We start from the raw sequence: 21693 nt of genomic DNA, 5'->3' as shown, positions 1-21693 counted from the left end.
TATTGGTTGCACGTGGGATCACACATCCTCCCAAAGGGATTGTGTTAAACTCATACGTCGAAGAAACGTTTGAAGAAGAATTGGCAGTCATTGTCGTACACATGGACCAAGCGCCCGACCCTGCACCGCGCTTTGAGGTGGACGTAGACCTCGGCTTCGCTCTCTTCTTCCTATGTCTCCTGTGTTTCTTCCTCCTGGTCACAGTCGTGCGTTGTGCCCAGACAGTGGTGGATCCTTATGGCTCAATCTCTACCTCGACCTACCAGGAGGAGCAGATCACCTGAGACACAGAGGACTGAAGAAATCTTTGAGTCAAAAGACTGTGAAGGAAAATAAAAATGCACTCTCACCAGTCACTGAATGAGACTTTTAAACTGTGCCACCAAGAATGCTTAGAGTGAAGCCTACATGACACTCGGGTTAAAAAGGCCACTCTGTAGGGGAAAAGTATTCACAACTACACTGATAGAAGGTCAAGTTGGTTGTATGTGTTTATGAGTCAAATTCTTGTGAATAATCCATGAATTAAATACCAACACTTGAGGTCAAAGACAATTATTGTTTCACTGTTTCATGTCGCTAAAGCTTTTAACACTCATCTGCCATTTTTAAAGATTTTTGTCGTGCATATACTTGTGCTACAGTAAGAGTACATGTGAAGTTTTAGAAAATGACATTTGAATGACTTTGAATCTCGGCATGTAACCCTCTTCTATAGCTATTTCTCTACTGTCATAATCGTTGCACAGGATAATCATGTCTGTTATATGAACAATAAACATGAAATGGCTTTATTGTGACAAACAAGAAAATATCAGAATTTGATTTAATTTGCTGATTCTTTTTGTCGAAGAAGAGTATTTAGGTTACCTAGGCAAGGCAAGTTTATTATAGCACAATTCAACACAGGGTAATTACCCAAAGTGCTTTACATCAACATTAAAAGCGGCAAGACACAATTAAACAGTAAATAACAAATACAATAAAATAAAATTATAAGAAAAGAGGTAAAATAATAAAAAGCACAAACTGTTAAAAGTAAGGGCAGTAGAGTACAGCAGTTAAGTATTTAATTTAAGAGCACGCTCCAGTAAACAGTAATGTGTTTATCCTGATTTAAAGGATCTACAGTTGGAGCAGACCTCAGGTCTACAGGAAGTTTGTTCCACCGGTGAGGAGCAGAATAACTGAACGCTGCCTCACCTTGCTTGGTTCTGGTTCTGGAACCACAACAAACCAGATCCAGATGAAGCTCAGGGGTCTGGGAGCTTCATAGGAACTAACAGATCCAGATGAACCTCAGGGGTCTGGGAGCTTCATAGGAACTAACAGATCAGCATGTATTTTGGTCCAAGACCATTCATGTCTTTGTAGACCAGCAGTAAGATTTCAAACTCTAACTCTACCTAAATAAGATAAGATAAGATAAGATAATCCTTTAATAGTCCCACAGAGGGGAAATTTGCAGTTCACAGCAGCAAAGGGGGATAGTGCAAAAAACAAGAGGCATCAATAGAAATAGTAATAACAAATACAGTAATAATAACACACTATAGACAGTAAACTGGTATGTACAATAATAATAATAAGAAAAATAAATAATAAGAAATACTAGTATATACAAAAATAACAGACGGATATTTACAGATGGATATTTACATAATTGCACGTTGCAGAGAGTGATATTGCACATTATTTTCCAGTATGTACATTTATTGTCAGGTTGTATGTGGTCTACTGTGAGCAGTGCTGGTTGTGTAGTCTCACAGCTGCAGGGAGGAAGGACCTTCTTGTAAAGACATGGACAAAATTAATTTTATTAAATCATCAGTACATCACAGCAAATTATATGGGTCTGTATGCATGTGTATATATATATATATATATATATATATATATATATATATATATATATATATATATATATAATATATATAATAATAATCATAATAATAATAATACTGTTATTTAACAGTGTCAGTACAGTGTGTGAGAGTATTTATAAATACAGGTTAAATGATCAGTGAATGGGGGTAGGACTAATAACAAACTAATTAAACTAACTAAACTAACTAACAAATAAGTTTACACTTTTCCTACTCCTTTTTTGGTACATGTAAATCAAGATAGCAAGTTTTAAAGTATGAAATTCTTTGTTTTGTTGTTTTGTTTTCCTAAACTTCTCATGAAGTGTTGTTTTTTTTTTACATGTACAAAAATCAAATAAATCAAATAAAATAAAATAAAATCACAATTTGACGTTGACTAGTTTTCTCGAGTGTCCATTCAAATTCCACTGTAATACTCAGCTGCGACCAGTGGGGGGCGCTGTTGTGCCAGTTCACGGCGTAGCGGCGGCCACACGCAGCAAGAGGAGGACGAAGAAGAAAGAGAAGGAAGACGACGATCATACGCAACAACAATACCACAAACCTCTAAAGTAAAGCTACAAGCTACGTTCTGCAGCGAGCTCGACATTATTGTATAAAAGTGTGCGTTAATAATCATTTATAATCTACGACAGTGTTCCTGTCAACGCTGTTGTTTCGGTAGCCAGCTCCGCGGCGATCTTAGCTGGAAATCATTCCGACCAGCAAAAACATTAACAGACTTTTGCCCTGACCGGCGGAGAATCGGCACAAAAACCACAGGTGAGCTGTCGGTTTCACTCTTTCCACCCCTGATCGATAACCATGCATTAAGTTATGATAGTAGCACGTCAGCTGGACTTCCTAGGTTTAAATGAGCTAGTACTCAGTTAATATAGAGCTCTAGTCACAGTGTTTATTAACTGTACAAATGTGATAATAATGTGCCGTGCCCATGGAATATTGATGACAATTTACACATACCATGTGTTAACATCTAAATTATTTCGGTACATATTTCCCAAATTCTTGTCGCCATGATTTATGCTTTAAAATCCTAAACGACAGACACATAATAGTCAGGTATTTAGTCACGTGTTCTGCTTTTCAGTAATTAGAGAAGGTATTTCATTATGAGACATGCACAATATTTAAAAAATGTCCTGCCAACTACCGATAATTAACTCTGCATGGCCCTACCCCACAACATATATCTTTGTATTTGTATACTTAATATAGTTTAGTTTAGTTTATTTATTTATTTATTTATTTATTTATTTATTTATTTATTTAGCAATATAAGACAAATTGAACAAAAAAAGTAAAAACAAAGGAAGAGCCCTGGTGGCTTATATACAGGACTGTCTCAGAAAATTTGAATATTGTGATAAAGTTATTTATTTTCTGTAATGCAATTTAAAAAAAAAAAAAAAAAAGTCATACATTCTGGATTCATTACAAATCAACTGAAATATTGCAAGCCTTATATTATTTTAATATTGCTGATTATGGTTTACAGTTTAAGATTAAGATTCCCAGAATACGGTATTCTAATTTTTTGAGATAGGATATTTGAGTTTTCTTAAGCTGTCATTTAAGACATTTTTGTTTTTGTAATTGCATTACAGAAAATCACAATATTCTAATTTTCTGAGATAGTCCTGTATATGTTTACCTCTTATGTGCATCTCTGGCTTTTTTAGTTTTTTTTTTTTATTGGGTTCTGTTTGAGGCTGTATTTTGTAAAACTTCACTGTGATGGAGGAATTCAACCCTCTAGGATGGCAATTCAACAGTTTGTTGCTTCACTTCAGCTCTAACTTAAGTTTTGCTGAAGGTGGCTGAACTATAACAACCACATCACTTTAATGTGCTGTAAATTGGCAAGACAAAACTCTGAAATTGTGACTTTGTAAATAATTAAGCTAGTTCACTGTCAAATACTTAAATATGATTACTTATCTAGATATGAGCACAGGTAATTCTGTTTGTTCCAAAGTCTAAATTTTGATCCTGCCCAAGTAACTCAGGTGGCACCTAGAAGTCATGTGGGCCCTTTGCATCTGAATTTTCCAGATTTAGCAAGAAATTGTTCTCCATAATTCCCTAAGGTAAATGGGCCAAGAAAAATACAGTTATTTAACAAATAAATATGCAGTGGACATTGCATGTATATTCATATTTCTTTGCTCAGTTTCCTTGAACTCATATATTATCTCTTCAAGATGTCCTATGTCTTCATATTTTATAAATGTTATATCTGCCGCCTACATCTTGTGCATTTGCAGTGGTTATGGAAGTCGATGAGTTGGATACAAAAGCACTGTCACATGAGGAGTCTGAGATGGCGATAGAGAATAAGAGCAAGGCAGACTCTGATGAAGATGAAAGAGATGACGATGATGGTAAGTTAGTAAAAAGCTCCCAATCCACAGGCAGCGGTGTATAATCCTGGTGCCATAAAGTAAAAATCCTCACCCTGGGTGGGGTTGGAGAAAGGACCTTTCTGTGTGGAGTTTGCATGTTCTCCCCGTGTTCCCTTGGGTATTTTAATGTGAGCTACCCTCACAAAAACATGCAACAGTCCTGGCTCTACTGCCCCCTCTGGCCAACCGGGGAACAGATGGGGTGGGGAGGATCCCGCCGGAATAACGTGATCCTTCCACGCGCTACGTCCGGCCAGAGAAACCCCACTCTGTCTGGTGAAAAGAAGTGACCTGCTCAGTCCTCAGGTTTATGAGGAGACCTGAACTCAGTGTAGTTCCTCCTGGGGTTGGTAGAGGGAGCAATGCCCAGGACTGTCACTTAGGTAGAGCACTGGGTGATGAAAGTGGGGGAAAAAATAGGGGATAAAAATAAATAAAGTAAAAATCCTGTCCAGCAGTTGTTCCAACTGAGGGGTATTCCAGGAAGCTGGTTTAGTGAAAACTCTGAGTTTGTTAAGCCTGAGATGAGGGAAATCCGGAGTTTTCAGTTCCAGAAAGCGATTTAACTCAAACTCTGAGTCAGTTACTACGGCAACTGAGCTTCTGAACCTAACCTGCTCGCTAGCAGGTTTACTTCAATAAAGCCTGAGTTTCTCTCTGTCTCCTCCCTCAGTGGCGTCAATTCAGCCAATGGGCCTTTAGGCAATACACATCCGTTTTCTGCACCACGGACAGTAAGCGGCAGAGTTAGAGAGCAGAAAAAGCGTATCTGACAAACGCAACGTATTTTATTCACTATGTCAGTGCAACAATATCACAGGGACATCCCAGTTTAACTTCAAACAGTTAAAGTCCAAATGCAAAAAGGAGAGGGAGGGAGCAGAAGAGAGAAAGAGAGAGTAAAAAAAAAAAAGTCAAATATTTCCCTTAAACAGATTTATAAGAGGGTAGGGTGATTTGATATCTTAGGGGAAGGTGGCTCAGTTGGTAGAGCGTTTGCCCATGAACCTGAAGGTCAGTGGTTCAAACCCTAGTTCCTCCTGTGTCCACCAAAGTGTCCTTGGGCAAGACACTGAATCCCCCGGTTGCTCCCGGTTGTCAGGCCAGCGCCGTTGTATGGCAGCTCCGCCGACGACCGGTGTGCGTGTGTGGGTGAATGTTTGCAGTGTAAAGCGCTTTGGGGCGTTTTTTACCATTTACCATTTACCTTAAAATGAACTTGCATAATTAATCCATCAGTGGCTAACAGGCTCGTTAATATCTTCTACTGGGGCAACATTGGACCATCACTTGCCTTCTTTCTTTTTTTTTTAAAAATTGCATGGTTGTCTGCTTCCTTTTCATTTTTGTAAGTTAGTAACACTGCAGAGCGCGCTAAAAACCAGATTGATAGCGGCCACTGTCGTCAGGGACGCTGGGACATCCCATTTCAAGATATGAGGAGGATACAAGTGTTGGGAAAGATAATACCTAGTGAAATCCATCATGTTGTTCTGATATGCATTTGTAGTTATTTTATATGTATTAAGTAATAGAATAAATCAATACAAATAGACACAGAGTAATTCCATAAATGTATAAAAAAAACATTTACATTTTCCCCTGAAGTCGAGGTGTGGCGGCTGCCCCTGATCTAAATGACAATAAAATTTCATTCAATACCATTCCACCACTGTTTTCATCTGTAATATTATAAGACAGTGTGCTTAAATGTTAAATGAATACTGCATTCAAACTTACACATTGACTGCAGCAACTTTCTCCCACGCCTTTGCTGCTGCAGCTGTGTTTTTTTTTTTTTTCGAAATTTGCTCTCATACTCGCCATACGCACGTATTAACACTTCTAACTCCAGTGGCGTGAAGTATGTGCATCTTAAGAAACTAATGTTTCCTCAAAGGGATTTTGTAAATTAAAATGTTAAATAAAGTTTAGAAAAAGAAAAAGTATGTGGATCTTTTGTTGTCGCCGGTTGCCATGGTGAATCCTTGTATCAGGGCTCTATTGATGATGGCTTTTTATTTTCTTCACGCATGCGCTTAACTCGAGGTTAACAAACTCAGAGTTGATTGAACTAACTCATATCTGCTGTTCTGGAACCGAAAACTCTTGAGTTTCCTCTCTCAGGTTAAGTCGACTCGGAGTTCAGGTTTAAACTCGGAGTTTGTTGAACCTGCTTTCTGGAATACCCCTCAGGTCACTAAGCCAGGGGGGTATTCCAAGAAGGAGGTTTAACAAACGATGAGTAAAAGTCTCATCTTGAGGTTAATTGAACCCATGACGACTAAACCCGCTCAGTGGGTTCCAACACCCCGGTTATGAATGAACTCAACTAACCCAGAGTTGGGTAACCCAGAGTTGTGCGCGTTCCCGGTGAATCTATAAAGACATCATCTATCGAGGGTTGAAAAATGGAGCAGCAAGTCCTCCTGGAGGCGTATGAGGAGGAGAGGGCAGTGATTACAAAAAAAGTAACACTAATACATCTGCCAAAGCACGTGATATGGCTTGGCAGAGAATTACTGATCGCGTCAATGCGTAAGTTTAGGCCATTATGTGAATTTTATATTAGGGGTGTCCAAAGTCGGTCTGTTTTAGATGTGTCCCTTTTTTTTATCAAACCGTGATACAAGGAGCTTGGTCATTAACATAACTATCCAGACTTTGATGACAAGGTGGTGACGACCGTTAATTAGAATCAGGTGTGTTGATGCAGGGAAACAACTAAAATGAATGAAGCAAACAATGGGAAAATGAATTGAAAAAATAAAACAAAAAGAAAAGTGAAAACTCTGTCAATTGTATTTTTTTAATTGAAATGATTGAGACAGATTTGATCATACACTCTGTGACTATCATTTTGACCCTGGTTCTGCTGTGAGCCACGTTGAAGCGTGTTTGCGCTCCAGCATCCGGATCGGGGTACGGGGTAATGAGCATAGGGGATGCACGGATATCCTCTATCCCCAAGGAATAGCCATCAAATTCTCCTGCAATTGCACATATAACACAAAGTTAGATACATGAATATTCGCAAAACTGATCAATATAATATTAGTAATATAACGCACTCTGTGGAAATGTGGTGCTCAAATTTGATTCCCTGTACATCCTGGCATCATGCACAGAGCCTGCCATCTTGCCTCCACCTTTGATATTAGATTTGCAGCATCGCATCATCTGGTAATTGAAAAAATAAGTTTTCAAACATCATTAAGAGAGCGCTCAAAAATAAAAGCAGCCATTATACCTACTTGGACATTGATGCTGTGGAAACCTTTCCTGTTAACAAAGTCAGCCTCATTTTGGGATGGTGCTGTAATTGGCACATCTAAATAACGTTTGGATAGCCTGAAAAGTAGCCAATGCTCATTAAATGTAATCTCACCAGCAAAGATTTCTGTGCATATTTGAGAAACCTAAGCGATGCTGACTTGCCAGTTGGTGGAACTCCGTCTTAATGACCCTCGTGGGTTTGTGGCCAGGAAAACGAATAAAGTTGTCCATGAAGCGCTTTAGCGCAAGGCACACTTTACGCACCGACTGGCAGTTGCTTTCCCGATATGTTCAGCGTCTCCAATACTGTACAGAAACTCCCAGATGCAAAAAAACGGAGAGCGATGCACATTGTTTGCAGGGAAGAGAGGGCAGACCCACGTAAACATTAAAAACATTAACAATGGTTAAAGTTAAAACAATTTTTAATGGTTAAACATTAAAAATGGTTGAATTGTAACAGTGGTGTCGCTTTCATTTTTTCTAACATTATTAACTGATTAAATGTGTAGTGGACTGGCATCAGTATTTGATTTTAGATTTAATTTTGAGTGTATTTCCCACAGACTATGAGTTGAGGAATATTGAAAATTGTGAGTGTATTTCTCCCAAACTATAAGCTGTGGAATATTAATTTTTTTTAAAGATAATATTAAGATAATTTAAGGCAACTGTAAGTGTAATTCTTATTTTATATAAACTTAAAACATTTAAAAATATCACTAAAATATTTTTGGGTAATCAGTTACAAAAACATTTTGAGTTCTGTGAACTTATTAGGGTTTACAGTGTATGGATGGAGAAGGTTACTCAAATAAATCAGGGATTCTGCTGAAAAACGGTAGCGCTCTCGCAAATACTCATTGGGGAAAGATAAAATGTCATATACAGTGGTCTTATCACCCTCTCACGGTGAATTGAACGGACAATTTGGGCTTCTATGTGTAACAAGTTGCAGCAGCCCTCCTGAACTTGCGCTTAAATACCCAAACATAACTGGGTTATCTGAAAAAAACTTGAACAAAACCGGCATAAAAACCTACCCCCTACCAGGTTAGGTTCAGAGCCTATGTTACCATGGTAACTTACTTAACCTGACCATTTTGGAACGGAAAACCCAGGTTTACCATTTACCCTGGGTTAACATACCCAGTTTAGCCAGTAAACCTCCTTCTTGGAATACCCCCTAGCTCCTCTGCAGGGAGATGGTTGTTAGTGAAAACACCTGTTCTAAATGTACTGGCTGATCCACAGGTATGTCTTAATGAGCAAATATCAGCTTAATGTAAAGAAAGTTATTTGACTTATGGTGCTTTGAGACTGACCCCATTTCAAAATTGGTCTTAATTTAAGGTCGATTCAAAACTATTTTTGATTTTGACAAAAAAAAAAAACATTCAAGTACATTCAAGTTTACTGGCTCTTACCAGGGCTTAAAAGAACTGCTGGAGACCAGCTGGGCAGAGCAGGGAAAGAGAGGACAGACAGAGAGAATGAAGAACAGAGAAAGGAGAGACACAGACACAATGGCTAACTGTTACACCACAGGGATGGCTTATAATTATTATTATTACATTGAGATTTAAAGGGGACCTATTATGGCATCAAATACCTATTTTAAACAGGCCTTGAATGTCTTAAAAACAAGCTTTTGATTATTTTTTTTTGCTAAATAGATTAGAAATTCCGCCTCTGATTCTTTTTTTTTTTTTTTTTTTTTTTTTTTTTTTTTTTTTAATCCCCGATTTTTTACCCATTTCATCACCCAGTGCTCATACCTAGACAGTCCTGGGCATTGCTCCCCTCTGCCAACCCAGGGAGGGCCCTACACTGGTACACCAGTGTACCGCCTCTGATTCATGTCTTTATCTTCCCAGTCTCTAACCTCATTATCTATGCAGGATTCTGAGTGGGCGGGGCTATGATAATGAGGCTCTGTGCTGATTGGCTGCCTGAATGACGCGTAGCAGGGGAGGGCACAAAGACAGAATACAGACATTTGTGTTGGTTTTTACAACCAACAACAGAGCAATTCGCATGTCTAGCTCGAACAGACGCCATCACGACACACCGCTATGAAAAAATGGTGGAAGCTCTGGCCAGCAGAGTTGTTGTTCCGGCCAGAGTTAGTTGCGGGCGTGGTTTCACGCATCGCTCCCGTCGTTACGTAACGACAGGAGCAGAATCTGAACGGCTCGTAGATCCACATCAAACTGGACGGCTCATCCGGGCGGCTGTAAAGACACTCGGTACGTTTTCATGCAGCAGTTCAATCGGATTTCTGATCGTATAAGACATCGTTCGGACTTTTAAACTGCATGTAAACACCTTAATCCGATCTACTTCGGACCTATTTCAGACATTCAATAATCAGATAGCAACACCTAGATAATTCGTTCACAGTTGGAATGTTAACTCCATGTATACGGAGACATCAGATATTGCAGTCTGAGCAGCTGGAGAATTTCCTCTGGGGATTCACCCGGAAGTGAAAGGAGACGGCGCGTGTTAAATAGTTGTTTAAACACCAACATGAAGATCGCGAAACAGATGGCAGAAGCTTCATCAGGACACCGGAGCAGATCAAAATAAAGTGGAAGAATATACGGAAGGCGTAACATTGGTGCAAAAACAAAACAACCGTCAACCGGAAGTGGCTCTTTGTTGAAATGGTTACCATGGTTACTATGGTTACAGCGCCACATAGCGCCACGGAGTCAGCCATGATCTGGACATTTATCCGATTCTCTGAACAGCAGGTAAACTCAGATAAGTGATTGGGTCTTCTGGATGTTTATCTGATACCATCAGAAATCTGATTTCTTTGCTGCATGTAAACGTACTGACTGCAGAATCTGGTTGCTTTCCTCCTTCTCTGAGTTGGCAGGCTGAGGGGAGACTACTTTATATATGTTAAAGCAAGAGAAAACCTGTTTTTCATAATAGGTCCCCTTTAAGGAAAGGTGTGTCTTGGAAGCTACAGTAGTTTCCAGTTGTATTTCAGGTTTTTAGGAAGTCATATTTGACCTCCTAAAAACCTGCATTCAGGTGCATCTGTTATTCTGACAGCAACCAGACTGGGGACATTCCTGCCTGTTACCAAACTTAGTGGATTTATGTTTTCAAAGCTCCACCTATTAGACTGTTTATCACGTTTTCAACATACGTTAATTTCTGGTGCTGGTTTCCTGTTTTGTTGTTTTTCTCCACCTCACATTTTCCCAAACTGTGTTTTTTTTTTTTTTTTTTTTTTGTCTGCAGAAAATATGTCTGAATCTCCATGCGACTCTGTCCCTTCCACACACGATGCTCTCAGCAAGGCAACACACTGGGACAACTGTGACTCTGCCAATTTAATCAAAAAAGCAGTTGTGGTTTTGACCAGACTGCCTGAATACAAAATCAGCGCTCTGCGACCACCGACACCTCCGCAGTTCTACAGTGAAGATGAATCCCTCAGCAGCTCGGACTCGGATATAGACTGGGAATCTGAAGAGGATTCTAGTGATTCAGATTTTTTAGTTTTAAACAATAAACACAAAACTTCTAAAACTGCAAAATGCGAGACAACGCCGCCATTATGTGCAACCAGTAACAACAGCAATGGTAAGACCTCGCACCAACACATGGCATCAGTGCTACATTTAATCAAGATTTTAGTAAAGTACAGAAGTATTTACATAGTCTGCGCTTGTTTTCATTTCGCGCGGGAGAAATAATGACATTTGTGCCAACAGCTCACTCTTCTCGTGAAACTACTAAAGTCCGCCCTAACCTACCACAAGAAGAAATCAAGGTGGACATGATGGTCATAGCCAGGAGACGGCCTATGAGGTGGCAACGGGGGAAAGTAGTTGAAATAATTACAAAGGGTGAGAGAATTTATCGCCAACTTCACTGCAAACAAAAATGTGTGAAATAGATTTTGTGTTGCAAAATTTTGGATGCATTTTAGGGCTGTGAGATGATCATATATGTGTTGTGTTATTTGCAGATGATACAACTTTTTTTTTTTGTTCAGGTCATGATTTAAAAACTCTTGCTAAATGTATAGAAAAAGAAATGGTGAAATTAAAAAAATGGTTTGATGAGAATAAGTTTTCTTTAAATTTGAAAAAAACAAAATTTATGATTTTTGGCCATTCAAGAAGAGAGACAAATTTATCACTTACTTTAGAAGGAGTTTTGCAAAAATATTTTTGTTTTGAATAAGGCTAAGTTTGTGTTAAATCATACAGTAATGAGAATTTTATATTCATTAATTTTGCCTTATTTAACTTATTGTGTTGCAGTCTGGGGCAACACATATCCAACTAATATGAATCCTTTATTTTTATTACAGAATAGAGCACTTAGAGTTATTTACAATACGCATTACAGAGAACACACCAACAGATTATTTTTTGAATCAAGATTAACTGAAACTCCATGATTTGGTTAAGTTACAGACACTCACAATCATGTACAGCTAAATGTAAAGCATTACCAGAAAAATTACAATATATGTTTACTTTCAGTTCAAATAATGAAGATAGTCGTAGAAAATTTAATTTTAAACATCTATTGTTTGCATATATATATATATATATATATATATATATATATATAAACATACACACACACACACACACACACACACACACACACATATATATATATATATATATATATATATATATATATATATATATATACACATACTATATAGAATATATGGAAAATTTGTATAAATTTGAGTGTCTCTATTTGAATTTAATCCCCTGAACATAGAAGGAAAAAAATATTTGAAACTATTAAATGTTTTGCACTCCAAAACATTTAGAAGTGTGTTCAAAATGGTGCTCAAACATATTTTCCACACATGCAATATGAATGAATGTCCTTTTTTAATTCCAACCGTTTGATTTTGTTCTTCACAGAGGATGGGCGCTTAAAGTACAAAGTTAGTTTTGAAGAAAAGGGGCGGTGTGTTGTATCTGGACACCACATTGCCTACGACACCAGGCCCAAGGTGGAGCAGCTGTACGTCGGCGCCCGCGTCGTCGTCCGGTGCCAAAATAACAAGTTCAGGTTCCGACCTGGTATTTTGTCTGAACTGCCCAGCAGAAGGAACCAGTTCAGGTCTGTGTATTTAAAGTAGCATTAACCTCCACATTTATGAACCAACAGAAACTCTATCAGTTAGAAAAGGAAAAGTAGCTTGATTCCCAACAAAAAGGAAAATGCTTTTTTATTTTCCAGGTTCTTGATGTTCTTGGATGATCATACACCAGTCTATGTTGGACTACCTTTATTTCATCTGGTGTGCAGACCATGTAAGTTCACACTAAGGATGTGTATTTTTTTTTTATAACCCAGCTGATGAGGCCAAACCTCAGCCACCTCCTCACAGCTCTACATTCTGCATCCAGTCTCTAGTTGTGTATCAACAATGATCCCAAGAAGGCATAATGCTCCCTCCCCAATGTGCACTTTCATAAAGCATTATGGCGATCCACAGCCTAACAGCCTGTCCTAACTGCACGCGAGCGTCCGACTATCGCGTCGCACTGCGTGGCATCGGACGCTCTCTGTCCACACTGAAAGCGTTATGGGCCCCCACGTTATTTTGATTGACAGCTGAAACTCGCTTTTTAAAAGGCTGATTTATGGTTCCGCGTTACACCAACGCAGACCCTACGGCGTAGGGTACGGTGTCGATTTTACGCAGAACCATAAATCAGCCTTTATTCACCGCACTACCCGCCCGTGGGCTCCTGAAAGAAACTCTCCGGCGTACGGAATTTTTTTCTCGATGTGCGAGTTTGACTGCTTTAAAAAAAAAAAAAAAATTGAGGAAAAAAAAAAGTTTGAGTCAACCGAGTTCGTCTACCAATGGAATGAGAGGAAAGCAGCTCTGGCGCTCAACCAAACTAACACTAGCAAATCAGAAGTAGAGCTGGGCGGGTCTTTGACGCTAGCAGGGCGCAGAGCGCTGTTTCAACCTGCCGGAATACCAATCACCGACTTCAAGATGGAGAAAACATTAATGAATGTCGGTTTCTAAGAATCTTTTTGCCCAGAAGAAAAAAAGAGCAACAAAAAAATACCCATAACCATGTTCTTCTCTCGAAAAAACACACCTGCACCGCGGGCTTTAGAAGAAAAAGACGCTACAGCGCGAGTCGGGATGCAGCGGCTCAGAAGAGCAGTGAAATACGTGCGAGGCAGTGTTGATCTCCGCAATCTGAAGCCTTCTATAATAATTGTAAAAAAAAAAAAAGAGAGGTTCCTACTATGCAGATATCACTTATCACGGGTTCTTTTTGGAACGTAACCCCCACGAAAAACAAGGGATTACTGTATATGAATACTCATGGCATACATACCTGTCAAGTTTTGGATTTAAAAATAAGGGAAATTTTCCACCACCCGCTGTCCAACCAGCCCAACCCAGTCCCAGTATTACATTTTAAGACAGGTTTACAAAATATGTAAAATATGTACCTGTCAATCACTTACTAACTACAATTATGTGCTTTTTATGTACCTATTGACACTGAAATGCTGTGGACATTCCTATGTATGTAGTTCCTATAATAGTCTAACTGAAAACAAAGGGGAATTAAAGCACATTCATTTTATTTTAAATATTTTCAGTTTATATACAAATTGATTGTCTTAAAGTGAAACATTTTCTTTTAATTCGTCATCATCACTCATGTGGGTCTCTGGCTCCCATTTTTAGACATATTTACAAGATTTTCTGGCAGAAATGTCTTCTCTGTCGTTACATCCATCCATCTGATTTGTTGTTTTTTTTTCCCGTTGTTGCCACTAACCTTGTGAGAACTGCCCTCCAGGCTACAGCAAGGGGCAGTTCTCGCGAGGTTAGTGACAATTCAGTGTGTAGAGGCACAATAACCCTTTAAAAAAATTATTATTATTATATCATAAAACGGGAAATTTACAGGAAAATACTAATACAGGGGGACGGCGGGAAAGAGGGGTTAAATACGGTAGTTTCCCGGCCAAAACGGGAGACTTGACAGGTATGGACATAGCACCAGAATTAAAAAAAAAATATTGATTAGCAACCATTTAATTCAGTAAAGGAATATATATATATATATATATATATATATATATATATATATATATATTTGTCCTTTACTGAATTAAATGGTTGCTAATCAATAATTCCACCAATTAATTAGCCTGCCTGAGTTTCACCTGCCCATATAACGTTATGCCCTTTTAAAATATTCATATTTTAGATTGTAGGTCATCTTATACCCTTTCAAACACAATGACAACTAGCAAAACTTGATATCAAAGCATCTATAGTGAAAAGGAAAATAATATTCAAATGATGTAATTTTTGCCGAGCGCATGTACCCCCGCTCCCCGAAAAAAAGTTCAGGCTCAGGACTTTTTTTAACTTTAAGCCCTGAGTCTCTAGTTGTGTATCATACTTTGTGCTTTTTCTGTTTTGTTGACAGTGGATGACGTTTTAGACGACGTTCCAGACGAACCTCACAGATGTTTCATGAAACAGTACCTGAAAGACTGGCCATACCCTCGTTTAAACAAGTACCGGGCGGGACAGAGTTTTAATGTAGAATTAAACGGGACCCAGCAGAGGTCTGAGGTGCTGGCCATCGACTGCAGCTTGATGCAGGTGGTTTTTCAGGTCAGTCTCACTCACTTCATTATTCTTTTTATACGATTAACAGAGTTCGGTGCACAACCTAAGCATCACGAAGTCTGTACATCTGCATATGTGCAGTGTAAGATGCAACTTAATACCAACTATCTTTTTCTTTCTTTCCCTTTCACTCCTTATCTTTCTTTCCCTTTCACTCTTTTTCTTTCAATCTTTTTCTTTCTCTTTCACTCTTTTTCTTTCTCTTTCACTCTTTTTCTTTCACTCTTTTTCTTTCTCTTTCACTCCTTTTCTTTCTCTTTCACTCTTTTTCTTTCACTCTTTTTCTTTCTCTTTCACTCCTTTTCTTTCTCTTTCACTCTTTTTCTTTCACTCTTTTTCTTTCTCTTTCACTCCTTTTCTTTTTCTTTCACTCTTTTTCTTTCTCTTTCACTCCTTTTCTTTCTCTTTCACTCTTTTTCTTTCTTTCCCTTTTTCTATCTTTCTCTTGCTCTTTTTTCTCCCTCCCTCTCTCACCCATGCTCTCTTTCGTTTTTGTGCTCTGTCTTTCCCGCTCGTACTCTTTTTCACTCTCCTTTATCTTTCTCTTTCTCTCATTAATTCAAAGAAGAAACAATTATCTACAAGTTGGGGAACAGAATAGTTCTTTCAATTTATGCTTTTTCTCTTATGTGTTACACATACAGGACTGTCTCGGAAAAAAATAAAATATTGTGATAAAGTTCTTTATTTTCTGTAATGCAATTTATAAAAAAAAAAAAAAAAAAAAAAAATGTCATACATTCTGCATTCATTACAAATTAACTGAAGTATTGCAAGTATTTTATTATTTTAATATTGCTGATTATGGCTTACAGTTTAAGATTAAGATTCCCAGAATATTCTAATTTTTTGAGATAGGATATTTGAGTTTTCTTAAACTGTAAGCCATCATCATCAATATTAAAATAATAAAAGGCTTGCAATATTTCAGTTGATTTGTAATGAATCCAGAATGTATGACATTTTTGCATTACAGAAAATAAAGGACTTTATCACAATATTCTAATTTTCTGAGACAGTCTTGTAAATTAGTATTGATGGGCAACTATTAACTGAGGGTGCTGATGTTATATTATTTTGATTAAGAATCAGAAACACTCGTCAACATCACGTTACTCCCAGAATGAGACGCATGGAGCTGCATTGTTGCTTGATAAAAGTATCTAGTAATACGCATGAATCTGGCAATACTCTCAAAATCATCAAAAGCATGTTCAGGTTTTTATCATTTAACTATTGTGCATAGCGTAATATGTTTGCAGAATTAAATGTATTTTTGTCTCTCAGGAAAATCAACGAAGAGAGTGGATCTTCAGGGGCTCCATGCGAGTGGAGCACATCGCACGGTTTTGGGAAGTGAAAGAAAAAGAAGAGGTCATGGATGACTCTGATTCTGATTAATCCACATTTGCAGCTAAACTGTAACGCTGCTGTGGAGATTTTGAAATGAATGAATTAATGGAATATAGCTCAATTATTGTCCAGCACCTCAGAGAGGTGGCACACAGAAATTTTTGGGGAAGCATCTCAGCCCAAGTAAAACTTGGACTGGAACATCTCAAGCGTATTTGTTTTGTTTCGTCTTGACACAGGTTTTTTTTTCTTTCTTTTAATATTGAATACAGAGCCTTTGTTTAAAGTTGGGTAAAGGACCAGGTCCTAAATCCCTGCATCCTTCTTCAGCTGAGTGTTGTGAATGAGTTGCTTGGAAGCAGCTGTAAAAATCTCCCTCCCAATAGAGTTTTGAGTTGTGTCATGTTCCCTAAATGCAAACACTTGCTCACACACTTTGTTGTTCTTACAATGTGTACTGTTCTCCTGAATGTTGCGTTGGATCTTCAACGTATATAGGGACGATCAGTAAATGAACTATAGAATTTACGTTTACTTTCATAGTTTTGGTTAGAATACCCAAATTTCCGTTTTTTTCAATGGTCAAACTGACTCGAATTAGTTGCTTATTTAATTTCCAAATAAAGTCCTTCATTGTTGGGTATAAAAAAAAAAAGAAAGAAAGAAAGAATTAAAAAAACAATGAAAAAATTATAAAATGTTAATTTAAAATGTACTTGGAACATTGAATTATGTCAGAGTAAAACAAGAACTTATGGATGTTATATTCATCTGTGTTCATATTTGTGTTATAATGTGTGGAGTAGAGGTCGGTCATCAGAGTTGTTCTTTATCTTCCTGGATTCATGTGGCTTGCTGTCCAGTTGTAGCATTTTCTTTGATAATTATTATTATCATTAGTTTCTTCTTTTTCTTGCTTTCAAGCCTGGATAAAGTCCAAATACTCCTTTGTGAAATTAAAGATCAAAAGTTTAAAGTTTTGGTTTGCCGGTTTCATTTTTTAATTTCTTTGTCAAATATGATTTAAAGATCACTTGTCAGTATCTTCAAGCAATTTTTGTTGAAAGAACTGTGCATGAATGATGGATCTTTTATTCTTGAATTACTATGGTGTGTCCATATTAAGCATCCTGATAGTGCTGACATGAAAACGTTTTTCATTCATTCTTAAGATAAAACACTTTGATGTAATATCCAACATAGTTTCTTATAAATTAATGTCTGTTGTCCTACATTCATCACTTATCTTGATTTAATTTTTAAAGGTGTTTGTACGTTTGAGTCTGAGTTTACAAAAATGTGTCATCAGTTTGTTAAAACATCTGTATGTACCTGAAAACTCTGATTTTATTCTTCTGTTTTTTATCATCTGGCTTCTTTTTCAGTACTTATGTTTGAACCACATTTATTTATGAAATATGTGGTTTAACCGCTTCCATTTGGATCATTGAAAAGGACCCCCAGCCCGATTTCCACTGATGTAAAGTCTATTAAAAAGTAGTCTCTCATTCTTTTCTACTTTTTTTTTTATTCATGCTCAGACATCTAACTTTATGGAAGAGTATTAGGGCCAGGTGGAAGAGTGGAAGATTTTTCTTTTTTTTTTATTGTGCACTTTGAGAAAAAAGACGAAATGTCGAGAAAAAAGTCGTAATGTTGAAATACAGAATGAATAAATGTGAATAAAGTCGAAATTTCGCCTTTTTTCTCAACATTTCGATTTTTTTTCTCGAAATTGTACTTCAACATTAATCTCGACTTTTTTCTCGACATTTCGACTTTAATCTACGAAATTTTGACTTTTTTCTCGACCTTTCGACTTTTTTCTCGACATATCAACTTTTTTCTCAAAGTGCATAATGAAAAAAAAAATCTTCCTCTAAAATATTTTAATTTTTCTCCTCCCTGGCCCTAATACTCTTCCGTACTAACTCACTGATGTCTTAGCGAACTGAAAGTTGGTAAATTAACTTTTGCCTCACTCCTCGTAGACAATGAATGATCTGCTTTTGTATGGAGAATATTTTCCTTATTTAAGATTCAACATCTCCATGACCCTGTACAGCATTAACATGTGTATAGAAAATGGACAGATGGGTTTCTTATTCACACACCAAGCAGTTCCACCGTAGACGGTGTGCAGCATTTTTGCCTGCAACAATGAGCAGAGTCAGGATAAAAAAAGTGGTTAAGTCTTCTCCAAGCACAACTCATCCAGTAAATGGGTACGGATCAGTCTCTTGACCTGTCAGTTGGACGACAACCTACTTCTTTCTACCTGCATCACTGCACCAGTACATTACACTCAGCATATCTGAGGACTCGGATAAAAGTGTGGGACACATATAGTACTGTCTCAGAAAATTAGAATATTGTGATTACATTCTTTATTTTCCGTAATGCAATTAAAAAAAAAAAAAAAAAAATCATACATTCTGGATTCATTACAAATCAACTGAAATATTGCAAGCCTTTTATTATTTTAATATTGCTGATTATGGCTTACAGTTTAAGATTAAGATTCCCAGAATATTCTAATTTTTTGAGATAGGACATTTGAGTTTTCTTAAGCTGTAAGCCATGATCAGCAATATTAAAATAAAAGGCTTGCAATATTTCAGTTGATTTGTAATGAATCCAGAATGTATGACATTTTTGCATTACAGAAAATAAAGGACTTTATCACAATATTCTAATTTTCTGAGACAGTCCTGTAGAAGTACTTGAGCGGACACAAGAGGACTCTGGATCTGTGAGAAAAACACTGTCAGAAAACATAAAAGCCACAATAAATTGCTATTCACAGTTAGGCCGGCAGATAAGCGGGGTGGAGGGTAAATTCAAGCGTTTTACTGTTTTTGACAAGAAAAATGATTCATTAATCACACACACAAAATGTTAAAAAAAAAACAGGGCACCAAAGAGATGGAAAGGGGAAATGCTTAGATTTGGACAAAACTAAAAAGAGCTGGCAGAAGCGTTTAAAATTTTGCAAAGCTTACCACAAATTAACAATCAATGTAATTGCCAAATATAAAGATATGTGATAAGTTGTGAGAAACTCGTCCCCTGAAATTGATTTATTAAATAAAATTGATATATTGGACAAATGTTTATATCTTTTGGTTATTTAATATAAAGGTAATTGGTTTAAGAACCGGTATTTTATTTTCTAAAAATGTCTCAAAAATCTTTGTAACGAAAACAGTTTTTCATTGTAAGCTTGTTTGTACAGTTGAAATAAATTAGTTTACTCAAATATTGTTCTTTTTAGGAAAAACAGATATTTTGAGATATTTCTTTTACTCTGTGGTTCTTCTTCACACCAGTTCATCAGCTGTAACTTGTTTAGGTATATTTTGTAACATGGACCTTTAGATTTAACTTTACAAAAGCATATAAAATGTTTAAAGTTGGATCAACTAAAACCCAAGATTAGTTATATGGAGCCAAATCAAGTCCAAAAGTTTTGCTAATTTGAAAATAAAATTTGAACCTGAAAATTCTCTTTTACAGTTTAAATTTTTTTTTTTTCAGTATCAGATCTTTTTATCAGTTTCAGAACTTTTTATTTCAGTTTCAAATCTTTTTTTCAGTTTCAGATCTTTTTTTTTTCAGTTTCAGATCGGGGCCAAAAGTCTGAAAAAGTCTGAAACTGAAAAAAAAATTTGAAACTGAAAAAAAAAGATCTGAAACTGAAAAAAACATCTGACACTGAAAAAAAAAAAATTGAAACTGTAAAAAAGAATTTTCAGGTTCAAATTTTATTTTCAAATTAGCAAAACTTTTGGCCTTGATTTGGCTCTGTAAGTTACTGCTGATTATTCAATAATGTAGTGGTTCCCAAACTTTTTTTTGTTGGACCCCCACTTTGGTTTGTGTGTGTGTGTGTGAATGAAATATGTTGAGGGGAAGGGTGTGTTTGCTTGGGGAATAAAAAGGTAACGAGAGAGGAGGATCAAGTGGACAACTGCCAGCAGAGAATATCTGAATAGGAAAAATATTCCAGAAGATGGAATTTAAGGGTTCATGGAGTCGAGGAGACGGAGAAAGAGGATGTACAGAGAAAGGTGGTAGAAATATCTCAATCTGTTCTGGCAGAATCAAAGAGAACGACTGCCTGACACAGACTTGGAGCCAAACAGCAAAATAACACCACGCCTTGATGCATCATCGTTCAGTTCACCTCACAAGTTTGCAGAAAGGCTCTGTGACCAAAACGTCCTCCTACCTGCAGGACATTAACCTGAGATTTGCTGAAGATCTGTCCAGGGAGGATGGAGATCATTGTGACAAAGCGCATGTTTACTGTTCATTACTTAAATGCAGAGCTGGGTAGAGGAGCCAAAAATTGTACTCAAGTAAAAGTACTGTTACTTCAGAATAATATGACTCAAGTAGAAGTGAAAAGTCATCCAAATAATTACTTGAGTAAAAGTAAAAAAGTACTTGGTGAAAAAACTACTCATTTATTTTTTTAACACAACCATTCAAACAGACAAAAGTACAAAATAATCATCTTCAGGCAAATTAAATCAATAAAATAATAAATTAAAATTAATAAAAAATAGCTTAAATTAAAATAATCTTAAAGTAAATTCAAGTACTTTAATAAATAATAAAGTAAATAAAATAACAGAATAAAAAATTAATTAAGCACAAGTAGCACAAGATTTCCAGCCTTTGTACTTTTCTTTTTTAACCAGGCAGAACTAGAACAATCCCATGAACTCATAGAAACTCTGTGTGTGTTTGAGTCTGTGTAAATGTGACAAAACATGCAAAAACAAACATTTTTCCCAAAGAATCACCCAGTGATGTCATGAGATTGACGCGTACGTGGATAAAAAGGGATAAAAGAAAAGTAACAGCTCAACGTAGCCTAATGTAGCGGAGTAAGAGGAACAGTTTCTTCTTCACAAATCTACTCAAGTAAAGTAAAAAGTATAGTGATTCAAAACTACTCCTAAAAGTACAAAATTTCCCAAAACTTACTCAAGTAAATGTAACGGAGTAAATGTAACTCGTTACTAGTAACTTACGACCCACCTCTGCTTAAATGGTGCAGTACTTGGTCCCCTTT

The 21693-nt window shown here is 36.9% G+C and overlaps 1 protein-coding gene across 1 annotated transcript; it reads left to right on the top strand.

Annotated features, from left to right (window-relative positions):
- The first annotated feature begins 2376 nt into the window (after window positions 1–2376).
- LOC133461017 (histone-lysine N-methyltransferase SETDB1-B-like) lies at window positions 2377–18112 on the top strand. Its single transcript, XM_061741768.1, has 8 exons — window positions 2377–2651; window positions 4157–4273; window positions 10832–11176; window positions 11308–11442; window positions 12490–12691; window positions 12812–12885; window positions 15052–15242; window positions 16545–18112. Exons 2-8 carry the CDS (start codon window positions 4162–4164, stop codon window positions 16656–16658), a joined length of 1173 nt encoding a protein of 390 aa, XP_061597752.1. The 5' UTR covers window positions 2377–2651; window positions 4157–4161; the 3' UTR covers window positions 16659–18112.
- Window positions 18113–21693: the final 3581 nt, after the last annotated feature.

The sequence above is a fragment of the Cololabis saira genome, chromosome 15 (genome assembly GCF_033807715.1).
Source record: "Cololabis saira isolate AMF1-May2022 chromosome 15, fColSai1.1, whole genome shotgun sequence".
NCBI lineage: Eukaryota > Metazoa > Chordata > Actinopteri > Beloniformes > Belonidae > Cololabis > Cololabis saira.
The sequence above is the reverse complement of the archived record's forward strand: the minus strand, read 5'-3'. Positions and strand labels throughout refer to the sequence as shown.